The 26010-nt window shown below is 50.0% G+C and overlaps 1 protein-coding gene across 1 annotated transcript; it reads left to right on the top strand.

Annotated features, from left to right (window-relative positions):
* The first annotated feature begins 578 nt into the window (after positions 1-578).
* On the top strand, positions 579-25062 carry LOC123232324 (refilin-A-like). The gene is made up of 4 exons (XM_044658738.1): positions 579-650; positions 1238-1652; positions 21518-21627; positions 24421-25062. The coding sequence occupies exons 2-4, from the start codon at positions 1434-1436 to the stop codon at positions 24740-24742; spliced, it is 651 nt and encodes a 216-aa protein (XP_044514673.1). The 5' UTR covers positions 579-650; positions 1238-1433; the 3' UTR covers positions 24743-25062.
* The last annotated feature ends 948 nt before the right edge of the window (positions 25063-26010 follow it).

Here is a 26010-nt window from a genome sequence, read left to right as displayed (position 1 = left end):
TAATTGTAGGTGAGCACCACGTCTGAGGTTACCATGGTCACCACAGTTCTGGAAGTGATGTTGTCCAGCAGGACCGAGATCGCTCTTGTACCCCCGCTCCTGCCGGCCCCGTGGCATTTGGCATCCTGGCACCGTTGTCTGGGGCTTGATCTGCACGGGCTAAGTCCGCTCTCCCAGCCCGTCTCCCACAAGAGGGGCTCCAGCCCATAGAAGGGCACAGATCCGGCCTGGGCGGGCTCCATCCCGCCCGGGGCCTCGGCCACTCGGCTAACTGGACCCCCGCTGCAGCAGGCGCGGGCCGGTGGCGGGGAGCTCCCGGCTCCACGTTCCTGGCTGCCAAGGCAGGATTCCTGTCTCCCTGGGCCGAGGGCTTACGAGATCGAAGCGCTGAAATCCTGCCGGGGACGTGTGTGTGAGTGTCTGTTTGTGTGCGCGCGCGCTCTCTCGAGTGAGGTGTCTGTGTGTGTGTGTGTGTGCGCGCGCGCGCGCGCGCCTTGTTGGGAGGGAGGGAGGGAGGGAGGAGGAGGAGGAGGGGAAAGGAAGAGGAGGAGGTCGCTAGAAAAGGGGAGGAAGGCAGCCGGAGGGAAGGTGCAGACTAGGGGCCCGGCTGAGCTGTGTCTGGGTTTCGCTGGGGCAGAGGCAGAAGCAGAGTGAGAGTGAGGCTCAGCTGGTTGGGGTGGGAGGCTGGAGGCGGAGAAGGGGCCGGGCCGGGCAGGGGAGCTCTCCCTGGCGGCCACAGCTGGAGCGCGGCCAGCGGAGGCAGAGGCAGAGGTAGAGGCAGAGGCAGGGGCAGCGGCAGCGACAGCTGCTGCCGGGGCAGGGACACGGACAGGCACCAGAGACGGGGCAAGGCGCAGCGCGCCGCCCCCCAGCGCTACCCCGCGGGCCGGCCGGCTCTGGGCGCGCACAGTTCCGCGGGTTGGAGGCCGCTCTGTCTGCTGTCCTGCCCGGCTCCGGGCCGGCTCCGGCTCCGCTCCCCTCTCCCTCCCTCGCTTCGCGTAGGCNGGGGGCGGGGGCCCTTGGCAGACGCAGACCCGGCGGCGGCCCTTGGCTGGAGCGCGCTGCTGCTGGCACGGGCAACGGGCCGCGCGTCCATCCCAGCCCAGTGCCCCTGGGCCGGGCGTTCGCGCCTCGCTGCTCACCCTGGCCCCCTTCCTCTAGCATCTCCCGCCCCCCACCCCGGCCTCTCCAGCGCCCCCGTAGTCCTGACGCACCCCCCTCTCCGCTCTCCCCACAGGCCCCCAAGTCCCGGGCGCGGAGCCCCAGCCTCCGGCAGGCAGGCGGGCACGCACGCAGGCAGGCCGGCGGCGCCTCCCCTCCGTCTGGTCAGGCCCCGGCTCTGGCCCCCGCAGCCCGAGGAAGCAGTGGAGCAGGACGCCGCGAAGAGGGGCCCCGCGCCCCACGCTGCCGCCGGCGTGCCTCTGCCCCTAGCCATGGTGGGCCACCTGCACTTCCAGGGCATGGAGGACAGCCTCAAAGAGAAAAGCCGGGACGGCTTGTTGGACAGTCCCGACTCCGGGCTGCCCCCCAGCCCCAGCCCGCCCTTCTACTCCCTGAGCCCCGGCATCATGGACAGCCGAGCTGCAGGCAGCGGCGCCGCTGCTGAGGCCCCTGGAACCGGGCCCCGCGGGTACCCACAGGAGGCCGCAGCGGTAAGAGCTCTCCCTCCCTCTCTCCCGCACAGTCGCGGTGCCCACCCGCCCCGCTCTTAGTGGTCCAACGATCTGGTGTGGGCCCGCTCCTCCCCCCCACCCCTGTGGAAAGAGCCAGGGGCTGCGTAGACTTAAGGGAACTGGCCCACTGAGGGTACCCCGAAAGTTCTCAGCTGCGCCGGAGCCTTGGCCACAGCCTCTCTCGCCCAACTTGTTCCCGGAGAAAGGGGGATGCCCTGCACTAGCCACAACTTGGGCAATGGCTTGATTGTCTTTTGTGACTGAAAACAGGAGAGGGGGATCCCAGGGCTACTCTTGGGGAACAGAGCCTGGGGAAGGATTAGCTTCTTCATTCACCCCTGAAATTAGAGGGCACAGGCCTGGCAGACTTGTGGGTATGGGTGGTCCGTGCCCAGCTGCACTAGTGTCTACCAACCCTGCATGTGAACTCAAAGAGGGGAGCTGCTAAAGGGATGGAGGCCTGGGCACCCCCTAACTTTGCCACTGATTGTGTTTGGCCACCCCTAGAAACCTGGCCAGGATTAGGGGGTGAACCTTAGCAGGAAGGTGGTTTAGAGCTAAACATGGACAATTGGTTGACCTGAGGAGACAACCCCCCTCCCCCCCAAAAAAACACAAACCAACAAACTTGGGCAAAAGCCAAATAAAAGAAAGGGGCAGAGGAGAAGGGCTATGGTGGATCCAGGCTGCTTTGGAAGATGGAGTTTTTGCTGATTCCTCTTGGTCTTCTTCCTTCCATACAGTTTCTTCAACGTTATTAAGGCCTTGATTTAATGGGTCTGTCTCTCTGTCCCCTCTCTCCTTCCTGGTCCCCCCTTTCCCCACTCCCCACACAACTTGGCTCCCTCTAAGCCTGGGAATGCTCACCTGGCTTTTTACAAGTGTTTTCTACAGGGCTCTCATTAATTCCCTTTCAGCCTAGGTGAAACCCTTTCCTTGGGCACCCAGAGCAAAGGCAGTGGAGCGAGCCTAGGCCTCCTGAAGCCAGACTTCCTTGCGGTCCCAGAGAGATCTTGCACCCTGATTACACATCTCCCCCTCCCTCCCTTTTTATTTTTATTTTTTTTTGTTTTGTTTTGTTTTGGTGAAATGGGTGACTGAGGCTGTTTTCTTTGAAAGTGATCTCTCGCACGCCTAATGCGCCAGATTTCCTGCTAGAGAAGCCGTGTCTGAGTTCCAAAGTCATTTGGAGGGTGGGCGAGGGTCTGCACTAGACAATTCCAGCAGGGCTGGGGTGCCTCCCCCTCCCCCAGTAAGTATAGGGAAGGGGACAGGGGCCCTTGCTCCACCCCCTGGGATATTGTCCTAATGCGGGCTGCTTTCTTGGGGCTCTCTGCCTCCTTCAGCCTAGCTTTCTTCACAGTTCTGCTGCCCATTTTTTTTCTTGTGGCTTCCCAAGCTTTGCCCCTGCCCCTGCCAGCTAGAAGCCCCTCATGGAACGGAAGGGCCTCGTGAAAGGCCCACACTCCCACACCTTTGCCTCTTCCAATGTTCTCTGCACCCCCAGTGCCTAGCAGAGTGCAGGCCGCCCAGTGAAAAACAAAACAACCCTTCCCCCCTCAACCTCTCGCTCCCAAGTCAGAGGCCCTGGGCTGGAGTGGGCCAAGCCTGCCTTTGCCTGCAAGGTCTCGGACAAGGCATGGGGCATCTCCCAGCCTTGGTTCCCCGTCTCTCAAATGAGGGGCTTAGTGAGATGGCCAGCAAGGCCCTTCTGCTTCCCTATCCGTGTCTCTAATTCCGCCCTGTCCTCTGGGAGTTCACTTTCTACTCTGGGCTAGCCAGGAAGAGGGCTTTGCTGTAAATGCAACTATGTAATAAAATAATCGTCAAAATAGTCAACATGGGAAGGAGCCCTGGCCGCTAAGGCGGGCCGTCAGCCAAATCCTTCTGTGCCAAGCCCTGGTCAAACAAAGACAAAAATGATACCGCTTCTACCCTCGAGGAGTTGATGTTTGACTTGAAAGTAATCATTGACGTTCTGAATGAATGTGAGTGGGGTAGCTAGGTGGCCAAATGGTTAGAGCACTGGGCCTGGAATCAGGACCTGGGTTCAATTCTAGACTCAGAGACTTCCTAGCTATGTGACCCTAGACAAGTCACTTAATCCCAATTGCCTAGCCTTTATTACTCTTCTGCCTGTATTGATTATACGACAGAAGAAAGGGGTTTAGAAAACAAAAATTAAAAAAAAAATGAATTGCCAATAGAGCTTTCTGAAGTTTTTACATACATTAGACTGTTTAATCCTCCTGATGAACTTGTGAGATAAGTACTACAGGCCTCATCAGGACTGTTTTTACAGATGAGGAAATGGGGGTTGAGAGAAGTCCCTTATCCCATAGATAATGTCAAAGGCAGGATTTGAATCCGGGTCTTGCTGACTTCCAGCCACCTTTCTGAACTGAGTCGTGGGCAGATAGGCACTAGGTTCTAGAATTATCCCCGATGCTTGGCCCTCAGGGTGCCCCCACTAAGATGGGTTCTCCTTCTCTCTGGTTGCATTCCTAAAAGTTGGTTAATCTTAATTATTCCTAGCTGACTCCTAGCCAAAAAGCAATATTCAGGTCCGTTCGAGCCTATCTTTTGGGCCAGGTTCAGCGGGCTGGTGCCAAGCGTGCCTATGCCGAAGGTCCCCCTTCTGCTCGCCGAGTGCTGCGCGTTCCGTGTGTTGTTGTAGCTCGGCCCTATAAAAAGGTCCAGCCTCCCTCTAATAAGCACGCCCCAGCCCTAAGACAATGCCCCATTGATTCCGGGCCATCCAGTCAGATGTCTGGGCTACAGCGTCAGCATCCAAGAAAATATGAAAGGCATCGTGGGGCCAGGACCATAAATAAATGAAACCCCATTTACACTGGATTTTTTTTTTCTTGCACTTTGCTTTGGAGCAGGGCTGGAATGTTCAACTCCCCTCCCAAACCAAACATGCCTTCCGGAGTCCCTCTGGGCATTGGAGAGCGGGAGAGTTCGGAATGTGGCTTCTCGCCGGTCTTTTAATGTAACTGTATCACTGTGTGTGTATATATTTATCTTATTTTTTTTTCTAAAGTGAGCAAAAATCCAAAACAAGATATTCTCCCCCCTAAAAAAACTAAAGGATAAGTAGCACTGCTTTATAAGTCTTAGAACCCCTATCAGTTCGAGGAGGAAAGAATCGCTTGATTTGGAATTGGGGGGCTCTGGATACAAATCTAGGCTCTCTGCTGTGATGAGACCAGGGGAAAAGGCACGTCAGTGGGGGGCTTAGAGTCCCTGTAAAAAGTGCTGGCCCCGGCATCAGAGGTCTTGCATCCAAGTCCTTCCTCCGAGACCCGAGACAGATTCCTTCATTTGGGCATGATGGCTGTGGAGGTCCCTTCTAGCTCTCAAATTAGGAAATTCTGTGATAGGGAAAGGAAAAGTTCGTCGTGTGTGTATACATGCTCATTGGGCCCAGACTGGCATTGCCTTTAGGACAGGGGCTAATTCTGCACCATCTCCTCAAAAGCGCGTTCTCCCATCATCTCCTCTTGCCTCGTCGTAGCTGAGTCAGTGCCATGCTGTTGAAGGAAGGATTGCCCTCCCTGGGGGGTGTTGGGGTCCGGCGTGCTACAGAAGAGGATGACTGGATGAGGACAGTGTGGTATAGTGGGCTGGATACACCAGAGTGTGAATTCTGGATCTGCCTCTTCTTGGAGGGATGATTTGAAGCAGGACATCTCTCCCCTTGAGACCTCAGAGCTTGACCTCCGGCGAGGGAGAATCGATTCTGTTCCCTGCCAGCCCATTCCACTTGGGGCAGCAATTAGGGTTAGCTCTTCTTGCCTAGAAGCCTAAACTTGCCACCTGGCAACTTCTGCCCATTACTCTCTAGATTGGGAGCTCCTCAAAAGCAGAGACTGATTTGATGTCTTTCCTTATATCCCTAGCACTAAGCATAGCACCCGGAATTATGCAGTAGGTGTCTTATTTTTAAACCCTTGCCTTCTGTCTTAGAATCAGTCCTAAGTTATCAATTCCAAAGCAGAAAAGAAGGAAAGGCTAGAAAATAAGCGGCTTCATTTTCCCAGTTAGGAAGTGTCTGAGGCAAAATTTGAACCTGGGACCTTCTGTCTCTAGACCTGGCTCTCTATCCCCTGAGCCATGTAGTTGCCCCTTGTAATAAGTGTTTAATAAATGCTTGTAGATCCACCATTCCCACTTAGTTTTGCCCTTTGGAGTCAAGGTGAACAAGCTAAATCTCTCTTCCTGTTATGGCTGTTCAGATAATTGGAGACTCCCTCCCCCAAAGCCTTCCCTTTTCCAACCTAAACATCCCTATTTCCTTCTGATCCTCAGGTGGTCAGACCTTTGCTCCCGTTTGTTCTCTTTTAAAGTGAGCAGCTTAAAAGCTGGATTTGGAAAATGTCTTCCCCATTGAAATCCTGACCTTGTAGGAGTTAAGAGTTAAATCATGGCATCCCTGAGTAACAGAGACTGAATTTGTGTGTGCATGTGTATTCATAGGTGTGTATATGTGTATATACATGTGTGTAGTGTCCCCACATCACAGATGGCACTGTATGAGCAAAGTAGAACTGTAATAGCTCAAAAGAAGCCTGAGATGTGCAAATCTAGAGACGTCTTCATCCCAGTTGTTCCTACGGGCTATTTGTGCCTGACCTATGGTAGAGCCTTCCTCAGTTCATATTAGTCTTATCTGCCATAGTAGGATACATTGTACGTTGGCCCCAACACAGGGACATCATTTTGGTCCTCTTCAAATATGAACGATAACAATGACAAAACCACACACACACAACACACACGTGTGTATCTGTGTACATGTATGTGCATGCACATATATGTAACTGGAAGTAAACAGAGAGAAGGCAGCGAAATTAAGGAAGTTTAGGAAAGGCTTCTCAAAGGAGATGGGATTTAAGGACAACTAAGATAGCACAGCAGACAGAGAACCAGGTTCTGGAGATGGGAGGTCCTGGGTTCAAATTTGGCCTCAGACACTTCCTAGCTGTATGACCCTGAGCAAGTCAGCTAACCCCCATTGCCTAGCCCTTGCCCTTCTGTCTTAGAGTTGATACTAAGACAGACAGTAAGGTGGCATTTTTGTTGTTGGTGGTTTTATGGATGTAATTTGTGCTGGAACTAAAAGGAAACTGGAGAAACTGGGAGATAGAGATGAGGAGAAAGAACAATCTAAGCATGGGGACTGCTAGGGAAAGTGCTCAAAGCCTAAAGAATGGAGTGTATGGCATTGGGTGACAGTGTGTAGGGAGATGTCAGCAGGCTGGAAGGGCAACTTAAAAAACAAAAACAATTTACCTTCCGTCTTAGAATCAATACTGTGTATTGGTTCTAAGGAAGAAGAGTAGTAAAGGCTAGGCAATGGGAGTAAGTGACTTGCCCAGGGTCACACAGCTAGGAAGTGTCTGAGGCCAGATTGGAACCCAGGACCTCCTGTCTCCAGGCCTGGCTCTTAATCCAGTAATCCACCTACCACCCCCGGGATGGGTAGTTCTTGAAAACTATGCATTTTGAGAGATCTCAGATGCCAACCTTCATTAAAGGGAATTTTCTTCATCCAGGAGTTCCCTGTGAAATCATAGGTTTGCTCCAGTCCCTATTTCGTACTTCTAATCACCTCCACTGAGGAGGATATTTGGGGGAGTAATGAATGTGCCTTGGTAAAAGGATATTTTTAATTTTATTGATAAGCTAGGTGGCACAATGGATAGAGTGCTAGATCTGGAGTCTGAGAGATGCAAGTTTAAATCCAGCTTAAATCCTCAGATACTTCCCAGGTACACGAACCTAGGCAAGTCACTTAGCCTCTGCCTCAGTTTCTTCATCTGTAAAATGGAGATAACAATAGTATCCACCTTTCAGAGTTTGAGATATTTGTAAATCTCTCTTAAAGGATGATATAATGCTAGCTATTATGACTAGAAGAGATAACAAATAGCAACCAAATTCATGAAAATTAGATAATGAGGCATATAAAAAAAGAGGACTAGAGGATGGATTTTTTTCCTTTGGGAGGGGTGATGGGGAAAGGGGCACTAGCTCTATAAATTCATTGAACTAGAGAACTCCCATCTAGGAGACTCCTTTCACTGGTGCAAATCAGTCTTAGAGTGGTCTGAGGCCAGTGAGAGTTGAAGTGACTTGTCCAAGGTCACAAAGTAGGTACTCCTCAGAGGCAGGATTTGAACCTGAGGTGTCTTGAGTATGAAGTCTACTTTCTGCTCTGGCACAATGACTCTCCAAGAAGAGAAAGAAACGTGCAAAACATGTTTGGGTGACCTTAGGCAAGTTCCTTCATATCCCAAGGCCTCAGTTTCTTCCTCTGTAAATGGAGGGGGTTGGATGAAATGATGTCTGAGGTATCTTCCAACTCTCCATCAATGATTTGCATAATTTGTTTGGCTCGTTATCGGTCCACTGCCCTTGGCGTTAGACAGTATGGCCTTTATTGGCCCCTGGGAACTAGCAGGGGTGGAGACAGGAGGAGACTGTTCCTCTTAGATGTTTCTTCCTGGCGGTTTGGAGCAGAACAGGGCCCCAGTATTTCATCTGGCTTCCTGCTCATGGGACGGTGTGTGTACACTGTCTAAAACCCCAGCGAGAGGCCAGGGAGGCTCAGTGGGCCAGTGGTTTCTTAGCAAAGCCTCTGCCAATCCTGGCCTATCTCACATGATTTTTGCCAAGGTTGATATTTATCAATAACATCATTGAAATATTTTCGGGAGAAAAAAAGCAATTAACTCCTCCCGCCCCAACCCTGGTCACTATAATGTCTCCAAACCCACTAGGTACCGTGCTCCGTGGAGCCCACTCTTGGGAACTTGTTTCCCTGTTCAGTTTAATTCTTTAAACATGAATTTTATAGCACCAACCTCACAGGATTTGGGGTGCAGATCAAAGGACATAATCTGTGGAAGGCACTTTGATAATCTGAAAATACTGTGGGAATGTTATCATCATCATCATCATCATCATCATCACCATCATCATCATCTGGCTTTAGTGATGCTAAAGTATTGTATCTTCCAGCATTGGGAATTACAGTCACACCACGAAGCAGCTTGGCTTAGAATGACCTTTCCTCAGACTCTTTCTGACCAGGAGGGGACTTGATCTCACTGGAAGGTCGGTTTGATGTGTTCTTGCATTTAACACAGAGATTTCCCAAAGTAAAAGGCTCGATCTATGGAGGCTCAGAGAACTGAAACAGTGCTCTAAGTCCCAGGGTAGGCTCTGCTTTGTGACTTCCCCTTATAAGCCTCCATAGATAAACCGTCCCAGATGAGCGCAGGGCAGGTAGGTGTCCATTCTTAAAGATTCTCAGTAATTCTTTCCACTCCTCCCAATGGCTGTGGAGATAACTTTATTCCAACAGGATTGCTTCCCTTCATTCTCCTAGAGATTTCATTTTATGCATTTAAAAAACGTGTGCATTAAAATGCATTTTATGCGTGGCTCTTTTCAGTCCAACCTCCAGTGGGGTCCAATGGAAAAAGTTAAGATCCCCTACACTTCATTTCTGATCTTTTGACTTTAAGGAGTCAGGAAGATGGGTTCAAATCCCATCTTTGATCCTTACTACCCCAGAACCCGAGGCAGATGCCTGAATCTCTCTGAGCCAAATGAAGATGATAGTATTTCACAAGATGATTGTAAAGTTCTTTGTGAACTTGAAAATGCCTCAGAAATGTTAGCTTGTTAGTATGACTACTAGCCGGATGATCCTAGACAAATCACCCAACTTGGCCGAGTCTGACTTGCCTTATCTGTAAAATGGAGCTTTTTTGTTTGTTTGTTTGTTTGTTTAACCCCTCACCTTCCATCTTAGAATCAATACTGTGTATTGGTTCTAAGGAAGAAGAGTGGTAAGGGCTAGGCAGTGGGGGTGAAGTGACTTGCCCAGGGTCACACAGCTAGAAAGTGTTAGTGTATTATTTCTTTCTTTTTAGTCCTTACCTTCTGTCTTAGAATCAATACTGTGTATTGGTTCTAAGGCAGAAGAGTGGTAAGGGCTAGGCAGTGGGGGTGAAGTGACTTGTCAAGTTCACACAGCTAGGAAGTGTCTGAGGTCAGATTTGAACCCAGGACCTCCCGTCTCTGGGCTCTGCTCTCCATCCATTGAGCCACCCAGCTGCCTTCTAAAATGGAGCTCTTAATACCAGCAAGATGGAGTTTGAGGGATTGTCGTGAAGCTCAGCAGGGGAAAAGAGGGCTAAACTTGGAAATATACTTGGTCTTGAGTTAGAATTCTGGCTCTGTCATTTCCTACTTCTCTTCTTGGGTTCTGTTTCCTCATCTGTCAATTGAGGAGTGCACTAGACAATCTGAATTCCTTCCAGGTCTCAATCTATGATCGATCCTCTGATTTCTATAATATGTGTAGATTTTCCTTGTAAATCTGTCCTGGGCCAGTTCTTCATTGGAAAGCTCTTTGCTAAATGTTTGTTGTGAATATTTATACCTCGAAAATCAACAAATGCTACCAAGCAGGACTCGATTTGTGGTGTTGTTAAGACTTAAGCGATGGAGGAAAAATTCATAATGCAGATTCGGCTTAAAAGGGTCCTTTATCCCTTTTTCTTTACCAGAGAGTCAGTTGTTAAACAATTACCAGCACACACTTGCTTAATGCTCCATAGAAATGCCAACTATCATTGTCACCACTCACTCGTCTAGGAGCCATTGTTTCCCATGTGGTTGGAGAAACAACAGTGTTCTAGGAGAGACCGTCTTTACTTGGAATCAGGAAGACTTGAGCAAACATTTACTGTGCAAGTCACTGAATTTCTCAGAGACTCAGTTTCCTCTTCTTTTCTTCTTCTTTTTTTGGCAAATAGGTTAAGTGACTTGCCCAGGATCATACTGCTAGTGAGTGCCCTAGGCTGGATTTGAACTCAGGAAGATGAGTTTTCCTGACTCCATTTTATAGGTAAAAACAGATAAGATTCCTAGAGGGATGGAATTTGAATGCTTCTTCCTAATTCCTATTCAGAAAGGCAAGCCGTCTCCCACAGGGCAATGATAACAGCTAATATTTACATTGTACTTCCTGTGTGCCAGGCACTGTGCTAAGCTCTTTACAAATAGTATATTGTTTGGTCCTCGCAATATCTCTGGGAAGGGAGATGCAGTTGTGATCCCCATTTCATAGATGAGGAAACTGAGGCAAACCAAGGTCTTGCCCAGAGTCACACGGCTTGAAAGTGGCTGAGGTGAGAGTGGAACTTGGGACTCATTTACTCCTCACAACAACCCTGGGAGGGAGGTACTATTATTATCCCCATTTTCTAAATAATAATAATATTTCTAAATTAACTTACACTGAAAAAAATAATTTACTGATAATTTTTAAATTATTCTTAGTGAATAAAATAATAAAATTTTAAATTAATTTACAGATAATCATCATAACAGTTTCTATTTATATAGCGTTCACTACGTGCCAGGCACTGTACTAAGTGCTTTACAGTTGATCCTCATTTGACAGTTCTGTGGGTGCTATTGTTATGCTTTTTTTACAGATGAGGAAACTGAGGCAAATAGCGGTTGCTCAGGGTCACAGAGCGAGGAAGCGTCTGAGGTCAGATTTGAACCCAGGTCCAGACCTGGCTCTCTATCCACCAATCCGCCCCCAAATATTATATTATATTAATATAATATAGATACAAAATATTTTTTTGAGTGTAGCCTCCTTCTTTTTGCATGGGGACTTATCACCCCTCCGAAAGGGGAAAAAGAGGTCTCCCTAAGAAAGGGATGTCAGGCCCCCTTTGCCAACAGGGAAAGGATTCCTAAAGAACGTGCCAATTATTTGCATGGAAATCAGGGTCTGGAAAAGTTCCGTTCCCTTCTCCTGAGCCAGCACCTTCTGGGCTTGGGTCCCCTGCTCATCTGTTTGGCAAATCCCTTTTTCTCAGTAAGTTTCATTCAAATGTGTGGCGTTCTGAAAAACTGATCCGATGAGGGGACAGCTGTGCGGCTCAGTGGATGGAGAGTCAGGCCTAGAGGTGGGAGGACCTGGGTTCAAATCTGAACTTCACAGCAGCGTGACCCTGGGTAAGTCACTTAGCCTTGATTGCCTTGCCCTTCCTGCTCTTCTTGCCTTGGAACTGATGTTTAGTAGTAATTCTAAGGCAGAAGGATTAGATTTAAAATTTTTAAACATAGCTTTGATGTCAAACCAGTCTCTACATCCGCCATGATGGCTTTTCCTCCATCCCAAGTCCATCCATCTCTGGAGATGGGTACCAGGCTTCGGCACGGGGCCTCTGGAGTCTGGCAGGTCTTTAAATTCAGCAGCGTTCTGAGCCAAGCTTCCGTCTCCTCTGGCCGTATCTTATTTGTACCTGGTTGGGTACCTGCCATCTCCCCCACGAGACTGGGCGCCCCCTCCAGGCTGGAGACCGGGATTGTGCTGTTCTTAACTCTCTGGGGCTTAGTCTTGTGCCTGACACTTAGCAGGGACTTAAGAAATACCCCTTGGCCGACTGTCAGGTACTTAATTAACCCGGCAAATCGACGGCACCACCGTGGCTAGAGAATGTTGGACTTAGAGGAGGAAGAAGAATAAATAATAAAATATAGGATAGCAAAATGGATAGAAAGCTAGCAAAAAGAATTAGGAAGACCTGGATTCAAATCCTACTTCAGCCCCCTACTAACTGTGACCTAGGGCAAGGCACCTAACCCCTCTGACGCTCCAGGGGTTGTGTACTGGGTACGCCTACGACGTGGACACGTGCATCCTTTTGCAGGGGAATTCACAATAAGGCACAGATATATATAAACACAAAGTTTTATTTCATCTGTTTCTAGTCTAGTAAGGATTTTCCCTCCAGAAGAGCCAAGGGAGAGAGGGGCCACGGGGCTCTCTCTGCCTCAGAGGCTTGAGGGCCTCCTGGGCCTCAGGATCTTCTGGCCACCGTGGAGAGACTGAGATTGATGTCTCTCCCCAGTCTGTGCCCCGGGTACAGACACGGCCTTCTCTAGATCGTGGGGTCCGTCTGTAGAATTTGTCCGGATTTTATCTTATTTTCTTGAGGGGGCAAAACTGGGGAAGTTTCCCTGAGCTCATCTATTCGGACCCAGAAGGTCCAACCCCGGCTCATTTTATAAGTGAAGAAAGGGAGGCCCAGCCGTGGTAAAGGACTTGCTCAAGGTCAGCCAGGTAGCCAGCAGGGCCCTGGGAGGCTCCAGGCCGGTTGCTGGTGGCTCTGCTTCTCTCGCCTTTCCCCCGGGTCCCCCCCACCCCTTTGGCCCGACTCCGGCCTTGTAGCGCCGGTTCTAGTTGCTTAATCGGACGTGCTAAGCCCAGCGCCAGAGTTTGGCTCCAAAACAGGAGCCCGAATGGCCTGGCAGCCGCAGGCCTCGCAGTGGAACGCGGGCTGTGTACAAACACGGAGCCTGGGTTTCCCAGCTCACCCACAAATCTTCCCCTGCTCAGGCAGGTCGGGGCCGGGGAGCAGGCCGGGCCCGGGGAGCAGGCCCGGAGAGCCCCCTCATGCCGCTGGGCCGTCCTGTCTGAAATGGAGAAGGCGGCCCTTTCCCCTTCTCTCTCTCTCTCTCTCCATGTGGGCCCGGCCTGAAAGGCAGCCAGCGAGCAGGCTTCCCCCACTGCCAATGTGTATTTTTATTTCCATCGAGTGAGTATTTATACTCTTGCTGGCTGGTCCAGGCATAAGGCGAATGAATCACAGGCTGATGGAGGTGGGGCCTAGTGGTCCGGAGGCCCCCTTCCATGGCCTTCCAGGCACTTCCGTGGTCTGCTCTAGTTTTCCCAAGCCCTGCCTGCCCGCCTCCTGGCCCTCCGAGGTCCCTCCTCGCTCTGGCTTCTGGGGATTCTGTCCTCATCCTTCATCCCCATCGGCTGCTGCCAAAGGAGGCCACAGACCGGATCCTCGGGGCTTCCTCGGCCTAGAAAAGGGGCCTCCTGGCTCTGGGCCACGCGGGGAGGGCCACGGCCTCCGGGTCCCTCCTAGAGCGCCGTGACCCGGCTTTGTTTTCTTTCTGGGCCTCGCTAGCCTGGTAGAAGCTCAGGAGAGGCGAGCGCTTTTGCAGATGACTCAGGAGCCGCCTGCCTTTTGGGGAGGAGGCTGCCTCCACGCTCTCCTCCCTTCCGGCCTGTTCTTATGGCGTCCCGTGGCGTGGACTACTGCGGGCCTCCGTTTCCTTCTCAGTTAAGTGAGGGGGTTGGGCTAGATAAGCTGTAAGGGGGGGCTGTAGATGCCGGACAGAACCAGAGGCAGAGGGGGCCTCGGCGCTATCTAGCCCAGCCCCCACGGTTTGCAGGTGAAGAAACGGAGGCCCAGGAAGGCCGCGGGTCACCCAAGTAAGAAAGAGTAGAGCGGAGGAGCCCAAGCCGGGTCGTGGAGCTCGAGGCCTTCTCTGCCGCGCCGCCTGGGCCTGCGCCCCTTCTCGGGCACCAGCCTCCGGAGGAAACCGTCCTTTGGCCTTTTCAGCCGTGTCTGACTCTAAAGGACCCCATTTGGCGTTTTCTTGGCAAAAATAGCCGAGGGCTTTCTTTCTCTGGCTCATTTGACAGATGAGGAACACGAGGCAAACAGGGTTAAGGGCCTCAGTGAGTTAGGATAGACACAGACGGATGGACGGATGGATAACTAGATTTTGATATTCATTTCATTTGTAATTCTATAGCTTTAAGTTGATAGTTTTATTATCTTATATTTTCTCTTATAAATATAATAAATTTATAAATCTATTCCATATTATTATTAAAGTACCCATAAGAGGGGCACATAGCAAGCAGGCCGAGTGCTCTATCCACTGCACCACCCAGCTGCCCCTCCGAAGGGATGGAACCACCTTCTCAGGTTAGCTCTGGGGACTTGACCGGGATTAATCATGATAATAAAAGCCTTTAAATAGCTCTTTAAGATTTACAAAGCCCCTTTCAAATATTATCTCATTGGATCTTCACAACAATCCTGATAGGGAGGGAGGATCATTATTCCCATTTTACAGATGGGGAAACAGAGGCCACCAGCCACGAAGTCACTTAGGTTTGTAGACATCGATTTAGTTTCTGAGACAGGACTTGAACTCAGATCTTCCTGACTGGGTCCACAACTCTATCCGCCGATTCAGCTGGCTGGTAGGTTATTCTCTCCTGGATTTAGGGAGCAGTAAAATGATTTCCTAGGAGATCCAATTGCTCTTCTCCAATCCCCAGAGCAGCAGAAGTGGTGAATTTAGAGTCCAAAGACCCGAGTTCAAATCCCAGTATGGCTGCTTTTATAGCTGTCCATCGCTTGAAAATCATTTCACCCCTCTGGGCCCCCATCAGTCCTCTGCCAGGTTCATGCCCTGTTTTCCAGTTGCTTTATGCCCAGAGTGCTTCGGGCCGCGGGGTCCTAGGCCTAGAAGCGGAAGGAGGCCACTATGTCCAGGACACGGGGCGGGGAGCAAGACTTCCAGTAAGGGAGGGCCTGTTTTCATTTATTTGTCTTTGTGGCCTTATTTACTGCCAGCCCACGCACAGGAGCGCAGGTTTCGAACCCAGAAGGCACAGCAAGGTGGCACAGCGGGTTCAAATCTGGCTTCCAATACTTCCTAGCTGGGCAGATGACCCTGGGCAGGTCACTTAACCCCGATGGCCTGGCCCTTGCCCTTCTGTCTTATACATTTGTACTAGGGAAGAAAGTTTAAAAAAGATTGAGAACTGGAAAAGTCTACGTCTGTCATTTTGCAGAAGAGGAAACTGAGGCCCAGGAAGAGACTTGCCCGAGGCCGCTCTGGTCTTCCATTTCTCATTACAGCAACATGTAATACTTAAAAATGAGTACGGGCTAAATTGAATTGGCCTCAGTTTCCTCAGCTGTCACTTGAAGGAGGGAGTTAGGGTAGATAGACAGACGGATGGATAGATACAGGATTTTGATATCATTTATTTCATTTGTAATTCTATAGATTTCAGTTGATATTTTTATTATTTTATATTTTATTTTATAAATATAATAAATTTATNTACATATTATAAATAATAGACTACAATAATAAACAATAAGCAATAATGAATACTATAATAATAAACCATGATAAGCATAATAATAGACAATAATAAATATGTAGAATGTATTTTATATATTATAAAAATAGATTATAATAATAAACAATAAGCAGTAATGAATCATATAATAAACAATAATATATTATGAATAACATTTTGTTGTATATTATAAATAATAGATAATAAATAATATAACAAGTATGTAAAATATATTTGTATATTATAAACAATAGAGAATAATAATAAACAATAATACATACTACAATAAAACTAATATTATGTAGAACACATTGCTATATATTATAAATAATAGATTATAATAAAAATAATGTATAGAATATATTGCTATACATTATAAATAATATATTTTAATTATAAACAATGTATTGGAATAAATAATATAGTACAATAATAATATAGTATAATAAGCAATAAACCAAATATTATGGTAATTAATAATTTATCATATAATAAATAATACTTTATTGCCATGTGATAGTAAATAATAGTGTATTATATAATAAATAATATTGTGTCATGATAAAGAATTATTATATAATGAATAATAAGTTGTGGTTATATAATAAATAATTTCATTGTTATATAACACCTAATCATTTTATTATTAAATAATAATAATAATAATAATGTTGTTATTTGGTCATGTCCAACTCTTCATGATGCCATTTGGGGGCTTCCTTGGCAAAGATCTGGAGCAATTTGCCATCTCCTTCTCCAGTTCATTTTACACATGAGGAAACTGAGGCAAACAGAGTTAAGTGGCTTGCCCAAGGTCACACAGCTAGTGTCTGAAACCAGACTTGAACTCATGAAGATGAGTCTGGCTGACTTCAGGCCTAAGCGCTCCGTCCGCTTCGCCATCTCGCTGCCCAACAAATACATCCCTCCCTCCCTAGAGATAATTTATATAAATATAGCACACCTAAAAATATGGTGCGTGTAATAAGTATGTATAATTTAGTATACGTAATATAATATATAATAAATATAGCACATAAACGTACAATAAGTGGCACCGACAATAATTTAATAAATCTTTAAAGCATGATTCGTCCGTCATTAACGTTTAACCGATAATTGCACGATGGCTCTATAATAATAATAATAATACCCTCTGCTCCGATCTGTACTAGATACGCGGTATAGTATTATAATCAATAATGTGCTCGCTGGGTTGATCCCCGTAGCTCACCTTTGCGTGCTGCTCTGAGCTTTGTCTGGCCGCACATGATCTCCTGGCGTCCGGCCGTGTTGGTGGAGTGGAACAGGGACGGCTTCGTTCCTGTCCTCATGGCCCCGCGGCCGGCGCAGCGGCTGCCCAGAGCGAGGCTGGGACGCCGGACTCCGGCTGTAATTCTGTTGGTTTTTGAGAACTCCCAGGTGAGGAAGCTCCTTCACCGTCGCGGGGTAGCACCTTCTCTGCGACTTATAGTCCTCGGGAGGGACCCAGAACAAGGAAAGGTTCACATCAGAAAGACCGGGATGTAAGAAGACCCCAAAGGACGGAGCTCATCAGTTGGCATAGAACAGTGACTGAAATCTATTAAACCAAAAAAAACAAACATTTTTATTTCAAAGCAAAATTATAATATTTTTGTGTCATCTGATGTGCCTGGTTCAACTCTCTCTTTAAAAAAAAACAACAAAAAAACTTACTTTCTGTTTTAGAATCAATACTGTGTACAGAAGATTGGCAAGGGCTAGGCTTTGGGAATTAAGTGACTTGCCCAGGGTCACACAGCTCGTGGGCCATCTCGTTTTCCGGCTCCTTCGACAGATGAGGAAACGGAGGCAAGCAGGATGAAGCGACGCTCCGGGAATGTCGGCGGGCGTTCGGGATCCCAGAGCCGGAAAGGACCTTCGTCCAAACTCCCCATTTCCCAGAGGGCCAAGCGGAGGCTCGGTGAGAAGGGCCCCGCCAGTCGCGCGGTGGACGCGGGGTCGGCGCAGGATGGAGAACGTGGTCCGGAGGGTCCTGCTTCCTCCAGAAAACACCGACTCGGGGCGTCCTGCAGGCTCAGCCGCCGTGCCGGGCTCCGGAGCTCCAGATCCGAAAGCCGCCTTTCTAGTGAGGGCCACGCCGGGCCCACAGAGCCATCTGTGGGGGTGACAGGAGGGAGGCGGGGGGCCTTCTGGACACGGGCACTGCCAGGGCCGGGCACGGAGGGGCAGAGACGAGCTCCGAACCCACGTCGGCGTACCCTGGCTGCCCTGTCCCAAGTCCTGGCAGAAGCTGGAGAGTGCGGGGGGAGCCGGGCTGAGGAGGGGCCCCCAGAGCTCCCCAAGACTCGCCCCCAGGCATAAAGGCTCTTCTGGACTTCTGGACGTTGGCGTGGAAGGCCCAGATTCCTGGCCTGCTGTCCGGCCCCTCAGCCTACCCGGGCCCCCCTCCCTCCCGGGGCTTCTCATTCCGGGGTTACCCAGAGAAAAACTTGGCCCATCGTCTGCCTTCATCTGATCCTCTGCGGGAAGGCGAGGAGCGTCCGGGCTTCAGCCATCCCTGCGTCTGAGTGCCTTTAGAGGAGGGAGCCCGACACGGCCTCGCCGGAGGCCAGGAGGCCTCTCTTAGCCCGGCGCAGCCAGCGGCCTCCCCAGGAGCCTCCGGCCCGAGCAGGAAGGAAGGATCTCGGGGAGAGGCAGAAAGAGCCAGGGATGGAGCGGGAGGGCAGCGCCTGCACAAGGGCATGGAGGTGGCACAGGGAGTCGTAGAGGGATGGGCCTGGAGGCAGGAGGACCCGACTTCTGTGGCGAGTCCCTTCACCCTGTCCGCCTCAGTTTCCTCATCTGTCAAATAAGCTGGAGAAGGAAACGGCAAACTTATCTGTGTGACCCTGGACGCGTCCCTTCACCCTGTCTGCCTCAGTTTCCTCATCTGTCACATGAGCTGGTGAAGGAAACGGCGCAGCACTCCAGTGTCTCTGCCAAGAAAATCTCAGACTGGGTCATCAAGAGTCAAACCTGACTGGACCACAGCCTCATTTTGCAGATAAGGAAACCGAGGTCCGGAGAATCCCACGTGACTCGGGATCGCATCTTGAGGGCTGGAAAAGGGTCTTCCCAAGGCCGAGGGAGGCCGAGGGGGCTGCCCAGGCTCCCACCGGCACTGAGGGCCAGAGACAAGATTTGAACCCACATTCCCTGACCAAGCCCAATGCCTTCCATGGTGTCACACGGCCTCAGAAACACTGGAAATCGGTGTTTTCAGAAGCAAGAGAACCTTTAACTCATTTCTACCCAAACTCCATAAAAGTCTGCGTCTTTGGGAGCTCCACTACTGGCCTGTGTGAGGCTGAAGTGTGAGGGACGGTGTGGCCCCGTGGATAGGATGCTGGATTTGGCATCCAGGAAGACCTGGGTTCGAATCTGGCCTCAGATTCTAGGTGTGCGTCATCAATCATTTCAGTCTCTCCTGACCCCACGGGGGGCTCTTGGCAAAGACACCAGAGCAACTTGCCATTTCCTTCTTCAGCTCATTTTGTAGATGAGGAAACGCCGACCAGCAGGGGAAGCGACTCGTCCTGTCCCAGCATTCCATGTGCCTTCTCTCGTCTCGTGCTAACGGAGGGAGGAGCTAAGTGTTGGGCAGCCCGGACTGGCTCTCTTTCCCCTAACGTGCTCACGTGGCTTTCCTTTCTGTTAGATAATTAGGCTTGAGCTTCTGTCTCTTATAGTCTGTTCTTTCTGCTTCAAGTGATTATAAAATATAACACTTGGACTTATTGATATTAATTTTAAGTCTCACACGCACAAGGTGGGATTTTAGCTGGGCCTTGAAGGGAGTTCAGGATCCTAGAGCCAGGGCTGGACAGGGCCTCAAAGGTCAGCTGCTTCACTTTCAAGATGAAGAAACGGGGGCAGCTGAGTGGCTCAGAGGACGGAGAGCCAGGCCTAGAGACAGGAGGTCCTGGATTCAAATCTGGCCCCAGACACTTTCCAGCTGGGTGACCCTGGGCAAGTCACTTGACCCCCATTGCCCACCCTTACCAATCTTCCACCTATAAGTCAATACACAGTATTGATTCTAAGATGGAAGGTGAGGGTTTAAAATAAATAGATAAAGATGAAGAAACTGAGGCACATTGAGACCACATGACCTGCCCAAGACCAGGGACACAGAGGTACTGAGCAGCACATCCAACCTGGAATCCAGGCTTACTCCAAATCCAGCTTCTTTCCCTCTAGAGCTGCCTCTCTGGCAGCAGCAAGATTCGCATCCGTGCCTCGGCCACCCTGCCCAGATCCCTGCTTCACGGTGATCCTTGTTTTCATAGTGAGGCGCCATCCTGGCATTTCTGGGAGGATCCCAGCTTCGTCGCGGTGAATCATTTTGCAGCTGTTTTGCTGCCGTCTCCTCGCAAAGATTTTCTTTTAGAATCCTGCCTCGAGGCTCCTTCAACTGGGCAGTTGCAAGAACAAGCCAGTGTGGCCTCCGTGGACAAGAGCCCGGCCTAGTTCCAGGACTGTCACGGCCCGGTTGACCATTGGGGATGGGACCTTTTTGGCTGCGACGCCTCAGAAATACCATCACCGTGATACGACCGACAGAGCACCAGATCTGGGGCCAGGGAAGACCCGAGTTGAGATCCAGCTTCAGAAGCTTCCTAGCAGGGTGCCCTTGGGCAAGTCACTCCCCCCTGTGGGCCTCCATTTCCTCATCTGGAAAACAGGCTGGAGAACGAGCCTGAAATGAGCCCCTTGCTGAGAAAGCCCCCCACAAGGTATGAAGCGTGGGACACGACTGAGACGCCGGAACCCTCCTGCCTTCCCTCCGTCTTTCAGGGCCAGGAAGGAGGATGTCCGAGGCAGCCATCGCTCCTCCCCAGAAAGGCTCTTCAGGATTTCCCCGAGGCAGATGGACCGGGAGGACCCCCTCTGCGCTCCCCAGCCTCAGGGGGTGCATTGGAGAACGCCAGCGAGAGGAGAACCCAAAGATCAGTAGCAGTTTTTAGAAGGAACTCCCGATGCTTCCGGGATTCAGTCTGAATTCTCCCAAGCCTGGCAGGGCCCCGCATTTCCACACTGATTTCCCCCCGACCTTCTACACTCTGTTCTGGCCAAACTGCCCCAAGAACGGGGTGTTCTCTTAACCTGCCATGACATTCCCCGGGCAATCCCCCCCCACCCAGGCCACCCCCTCCTCCCGCCATCTTGCAGGACCCTCTTTCCTTCCAGGCTTAGCGCATGGCATGGCTGCCCCAAGGGGTGACGGGTCGGGGCAGAGACTGCCATGTTCTAGTGACCCCCACAAGCTTCTGCCAGCTGGAAATCCCTTCGTTTGTGGCAACAGCCTGTCGTGGTCCTATCTCTGAAGCTCCTGTAATGCTTAGGGTGGCCCCCAGGAGGCATTCTGGGAAAAATGTACCGATCACTCCCCGGAGCTTGGCACAGGGCTTGGCACCGGACAGGCGCTGTTTAAGTATTAGCTGTTCGTATTATTGCTTGGCACAGTGCCTGGCACCAGCGGCGCCAGAAGCAGTGATCGTGGGGCTTCCAAAGGAAGCCCGAGGAGAGGCTCTCTTGCCTCCAACCCCAGGTGCCTCTTGCTAGGCTGAGCCTCTGACAGCCACAGCGAGGCCCCCTCAGGCGAGGACACTCAGAGCGAGGAGGGGCCGTCGGTCCGGTCGGAGGCCGGGCTGGCCGGCTCTGTTGCCCCTGTCCGCTCCTCGTCTCTGGTCCTGTAGACCCTGTAAGGTGGGTCTCTGTGCGAGCTGCCTCCGTGGCTCCTCTGGGGTGGGGGTCCCCTCGGCGGGGGCGCCCGTGTAACCGGCTACATGGGGTCGTGCTGTTCTCCCCGCAGGCTCCTCACCTCCTCCAGGACTCCGCCGTGCTGGAGATGAAGCCCCGGCTGCACCCGGTGTTTTTTGGGGAAAGCATCGAAGTGAACCCAGAGCCCGTGCAGGAAATTCGGTACGTGTGGCAAAGGTTTTCTCCCGGGCACAGGGCTTGAGATGGGGAGGGAGGATCCACTTTTTAGAAACAATCCAATTGGGTTGTCCAGTCATTCCTGTGGTGTCCAATGTTCCAGGACCCCTCTGGGGGCAGAGATGCCACCATTTCCTCCTCCCCCATTTTACAGATGAGAAACCTGAGGCAAACGGGGTGAAGTGACTTGCCCAGGGCCACACAGTGAGGAAGTTTCTGAGGCCAGATTTGAACTCAGATCCTCCTCACTCCAGGCCCAGCCCTATATCCACTGTGCCAGCTAGCCGCCCTGTTCTAGGAATATGAAATAATCTGTAGTCCCAGGACCACCATAGCAGAGGAATGAGAAACTACAGAAGGAACTATAATATAGGCCAAAGAACAGACCGCCCCGGAGACATAGGAGCCTGAGGGGTCACACCTATGTTGGAAGAGCACGGACGGTGTCATGGCAGAATGAGCTAGGAAGGCCTGTAAAAAATGTCAGCAGGCAGAAATACTGCAGGTGGAGGGACAGTAAGAAGAGGGAAGAAGGCCGCCCCATGCATGGGCGCCATATGCAAAAGGGCAGACTAGAAGAGAAGTGCCTCTTCTGTTTGGCAAGGGTGTGAAGGCAGGAAGTCTTGCCAGAAGGGCAGATTGGAACAAGGTGTGGCAGGTTTGGGATGCCCAGCTAGGAAGTCTGTGCTTTTTTCACTAAGCTGTGAGATCCATAGAGGGTCCAGGAGGGAAGGGGGCAGAACTCCCCCTTAGGAAAATGACTCGGGCATTTGTGAGAAGAATGAATTAGAGAGGGGAGAAAGGGAGTCTAATCAGAAGAATATCACAGGGGGCAGCTGGTGGCTCAGTGGATGGAAGCCAGGCCTAGAGATGGGAGGTCCTGGGTTCAAGTCTGACCTCAGACACTTCCTAGCTGTGTGACCCTGGGCAAGTCACTTACCCCCCATTGCCTAGCCCTTACCACTCCTTGGCCTTGGGACCGATACACAGTATTGATTCTAAGAGGGAGCAAGCATCGAATGGCAGCTCTTTCCCCACCCCTAGCAGACAGTTGCAGACCCTTCCTGTTTGGCAAAGCAGAATGGCTCTATTAGACCCTTCCTAGACCATTACTGGCGCCCACTGTAAGTGGGATGGGGCCCTTCCATCCTCCAGGCCATGAGGGGAGGAAGTCTTTGGCTATGGGGAGATGGGAGCTTTATGTCCCACTTCTGACCTATGAGCAAGTCACATAGCCTCTGCAGGTCTCCCTTTCCTCATTTGTGAAAAAGATGAGATGAGAACCCTCTGAGGAGCCTTCGGGCTCCAGAGCTGGGACCTCTGCTTCCACCTCCGCAGAATGGGGATGATGCAGACCAAATGAGATAATGGATGGAGAACCGAAGCCCCAAGTCAGTGTCACTTAGAACAGTGCTTTGGCTTTTGTCTTTCCCCTAGAGAGGAAAGGGGTAAAGGAAGAAGCAGTGGTTTATTTAAAAGCCCCTTACCTTACCTTTATCAAACCTGGATCTATAGTGTTTGCCCATTTTCCTTAAACCCTAATCTTAGCATCAATACTTTGTATGGGTTCCTCATCAGAAGAGCAAGTAAAGGCTGGGTGTTGGGGGTTGAGTAATTTTCCCAGGGTCACACAATTAGGAAGTGTCCGAGGTCAGATTTGAACCCAGGATCTCCCCATCTCTAGACTTGGCTCTCAATCCACTGGGCCACCTAGTTGCCCCCAAGGGAATAAGCATTTATATAGAACCTGTGTAATATTTAGAAATTAGATATTATATAGATGTATATTTTAAGGTGTGGTCGCCGGGAATCAATAATTCAGATTGATTCCATAATTAAAATAGACCCAAGTCAGGATGGATTTTATGGTAGTTTATTTACAATTAGAAAGGTAGAAGGTAGGGAAATAAGAGAGAGGGAGAGGCTAGCCTGGGCCAGCAGAGGCCCGGATGGAGAGAGGGTTAAAAGGCTAATTAAACTAGGCTACAAGCCACAAGGCCTTAGTATTTATATATTTATACCAGACCCTGTGCTAAGTGCTTTTATAAATATTATCTCTTCTGAAACACACCAATTTTGAGAGGCAGATGCTGTTACTTATCCCCATTTAACCTTGAGGAAACTGAGGCAGACCAAGGTGAAGCGACTGGCCCAGGTCCACACAGATAGTGTCTGAGGCTGGATTTGAACTTGAGCCTCTCTGGCTCCAGGCCCAGAACTCTATCCACTGTGCCACCTGGAGGTCTTACAGAGGGAGGGCTGACTTTGGGGAGCACAATGGGGTAAAATACTGGAGCAGGGATGATTTTTCTCCCCACTGGGCAGAGGTCTGGGGCTCAGCCTCTCACGGTGTCCAGTGGCACACCGTGAGTGAGAGGTGGAACCAGGCCGTAATTCTAGGCCCTGGGAGTCACCCAGGAACCCCAGAGGCCAAGTAAGCTAAGCCTGAGCAAAATGCAATCCAACACAGCACACACTCAGTGTGTGCCAAGAATATCTTACATTAATATATGCTTTTTATTATTAATATAAATAAATGCTTCATTTTATTTTTCTTTTAGCATTAATAAATGCTTCATGATTCAGTTAGTATCTCCTAGGTGGAGTATTAGACACAGAGAAGAAGGTCTGAGTTGAAATCCCATCAGTGTCATGGCCATGGGCACCCCCGTCCTGTCTGCTTTTAAGCCACATTCCCGACTTTAGGGCTCTCTCCACCAGGCTGTGGTGGCTGATCTCAGCTCTTTTTCCTTTTCTTTTCTTGGCCGCCCATCCCAGCTGCAACTCCGAGGTCAGATACGACTCCGAGAAACACTACCGAGATGACATCTTCTACATCCCCGTCCCCACCATCACCTCCTACAGTGAGACCATCATTGCCACCCCGAATTGCACATGGCGGAACTACAAAACCCAGCTGACCTTCGAACCCCGCCAGCGGGCCCTGCGATTTCAGAGCACCACCATCATCTTCCCCAAGCACCCCAAGAACACTTACCGCACTACCCTCCACTACAGCCTGGGCTGCCCCAAGCGGTGGTTTGCGTCCAGCGTTCAGCTGGAACTGTGCGATGACCTCCCCTACCCCGAGGAGCTCTAACAGGGCTCCTGCTTGGGACCATGGGGGTCGGGGCGGGGGTGGGAAGCAGAGACAGACAGACAGAAGGGAACGGAAGAGAACCGTGGCCAGGAACCTCAAGGGGAGGGAGCTTAGGAAGACTGGCTGGGAGCATGTGGCTGGGGACTGGCCTTGAAAGGAAACTATTGGAGGGAAGTAACAGCCAGGACCTGGTCGAGAGAAGCTGCCACCATCTGCCCCCAGGAGGGCACATCTGGTTGTATTGATCTTGTTTTACTTGTGGAAGATTAAATAAATATATCTATTTTATTAGCATTTTAAATGGAGTCCAGGCCCTTGGTTTGGCAGACATGGGGAGATGATGGGAGATGGGATCGGACTGTCTTAGTGGCAACAGTTAGAGGCTCTGCTCTTTTCCTCCCTTTAGGGGATGAGTTTCTATCCCATGTGTAAAAAAAAATGGAAATGAATTATTACTTATAAACTGATTTTTGATACTCTGCTCGCTGTACTTGCAAAGTATCTTCAGTTTATATCAGTGAAGTGAAGCTCATAAGTGAACTTCCTTTCAGGGCCAGGTACAAGGATGCTAAAGAGACTCTTATTATAGAAAAATAAACTATTTATTGAAAATATAAGGATAAAAAGGATTTCTAACTCTAATGAATTCTAACTCCACCCAAATAAAACTCCCTGGTTCCACAGGGAACCACTTTTCCTGTGTCCACAGGCTACACTAATCCTTCCTGATCTGACTAACCCAAATTTTTACTATTCTAAATGAACTAACACTATTATAATTCTTAACTTTGCCTCCAAGTTATAAAAATAACAAAAGCTAGCTGGCTGAGTCTCAGCAAGAACCAAGTTGGGACTCTGAATCTTAACAGACTTAGAGTCCAAACCAAAGACCAGGGTTTTCTTTGGTCTTCTCAGAGTATACAATCTATAAAACAGTAATAGATAATCAATAGTGTTTCCCAAGTTGGAAAAAGAAAACACTAAGCTCCTTCAGGTCTTTCCCTCCTTTCCTTCTGCCTCAGATAGAGAGAGAGAGAAAAGAAGTCACCTCCTCTAAGCCCCCAGAGAGTCTCTTTTTGTGACTCTGCCAACTGCCAGAGTCCAACTGCCACTCCCAAAGAGAGTAACTGTCACAAAAAAAACCGTTAAACTGTCTCATATCTGTTTCAAATTCCAATTCTTTCTCAAGCCAGCTTCTCTACTTCTTATCTCTAAACTAATAAAACAATACTTATTTTCTAATATCATTGTTATACATCTGACAGATG

This window comes from Gracilinanus agilis, chromosome 1 (assembly GCF_016433145.1).
Source record: "Gracilinanus agilis isolate LMUSP501 chromosome 1, AgileGrace, whole genome shotgun sequence".
NCBI classification, from domain to species: domain Eukaryota; kingdom Metazoa; phylum Chordata; class Mammalia; order Didelphimorphia; family Didelphidae; genus Gracilinanus; species Gracilinanus agilis.
Note: the sequence above shows the minus strand (reverse complement) of the source record. Positions and strands in the feature narration are given on the sequence as shown.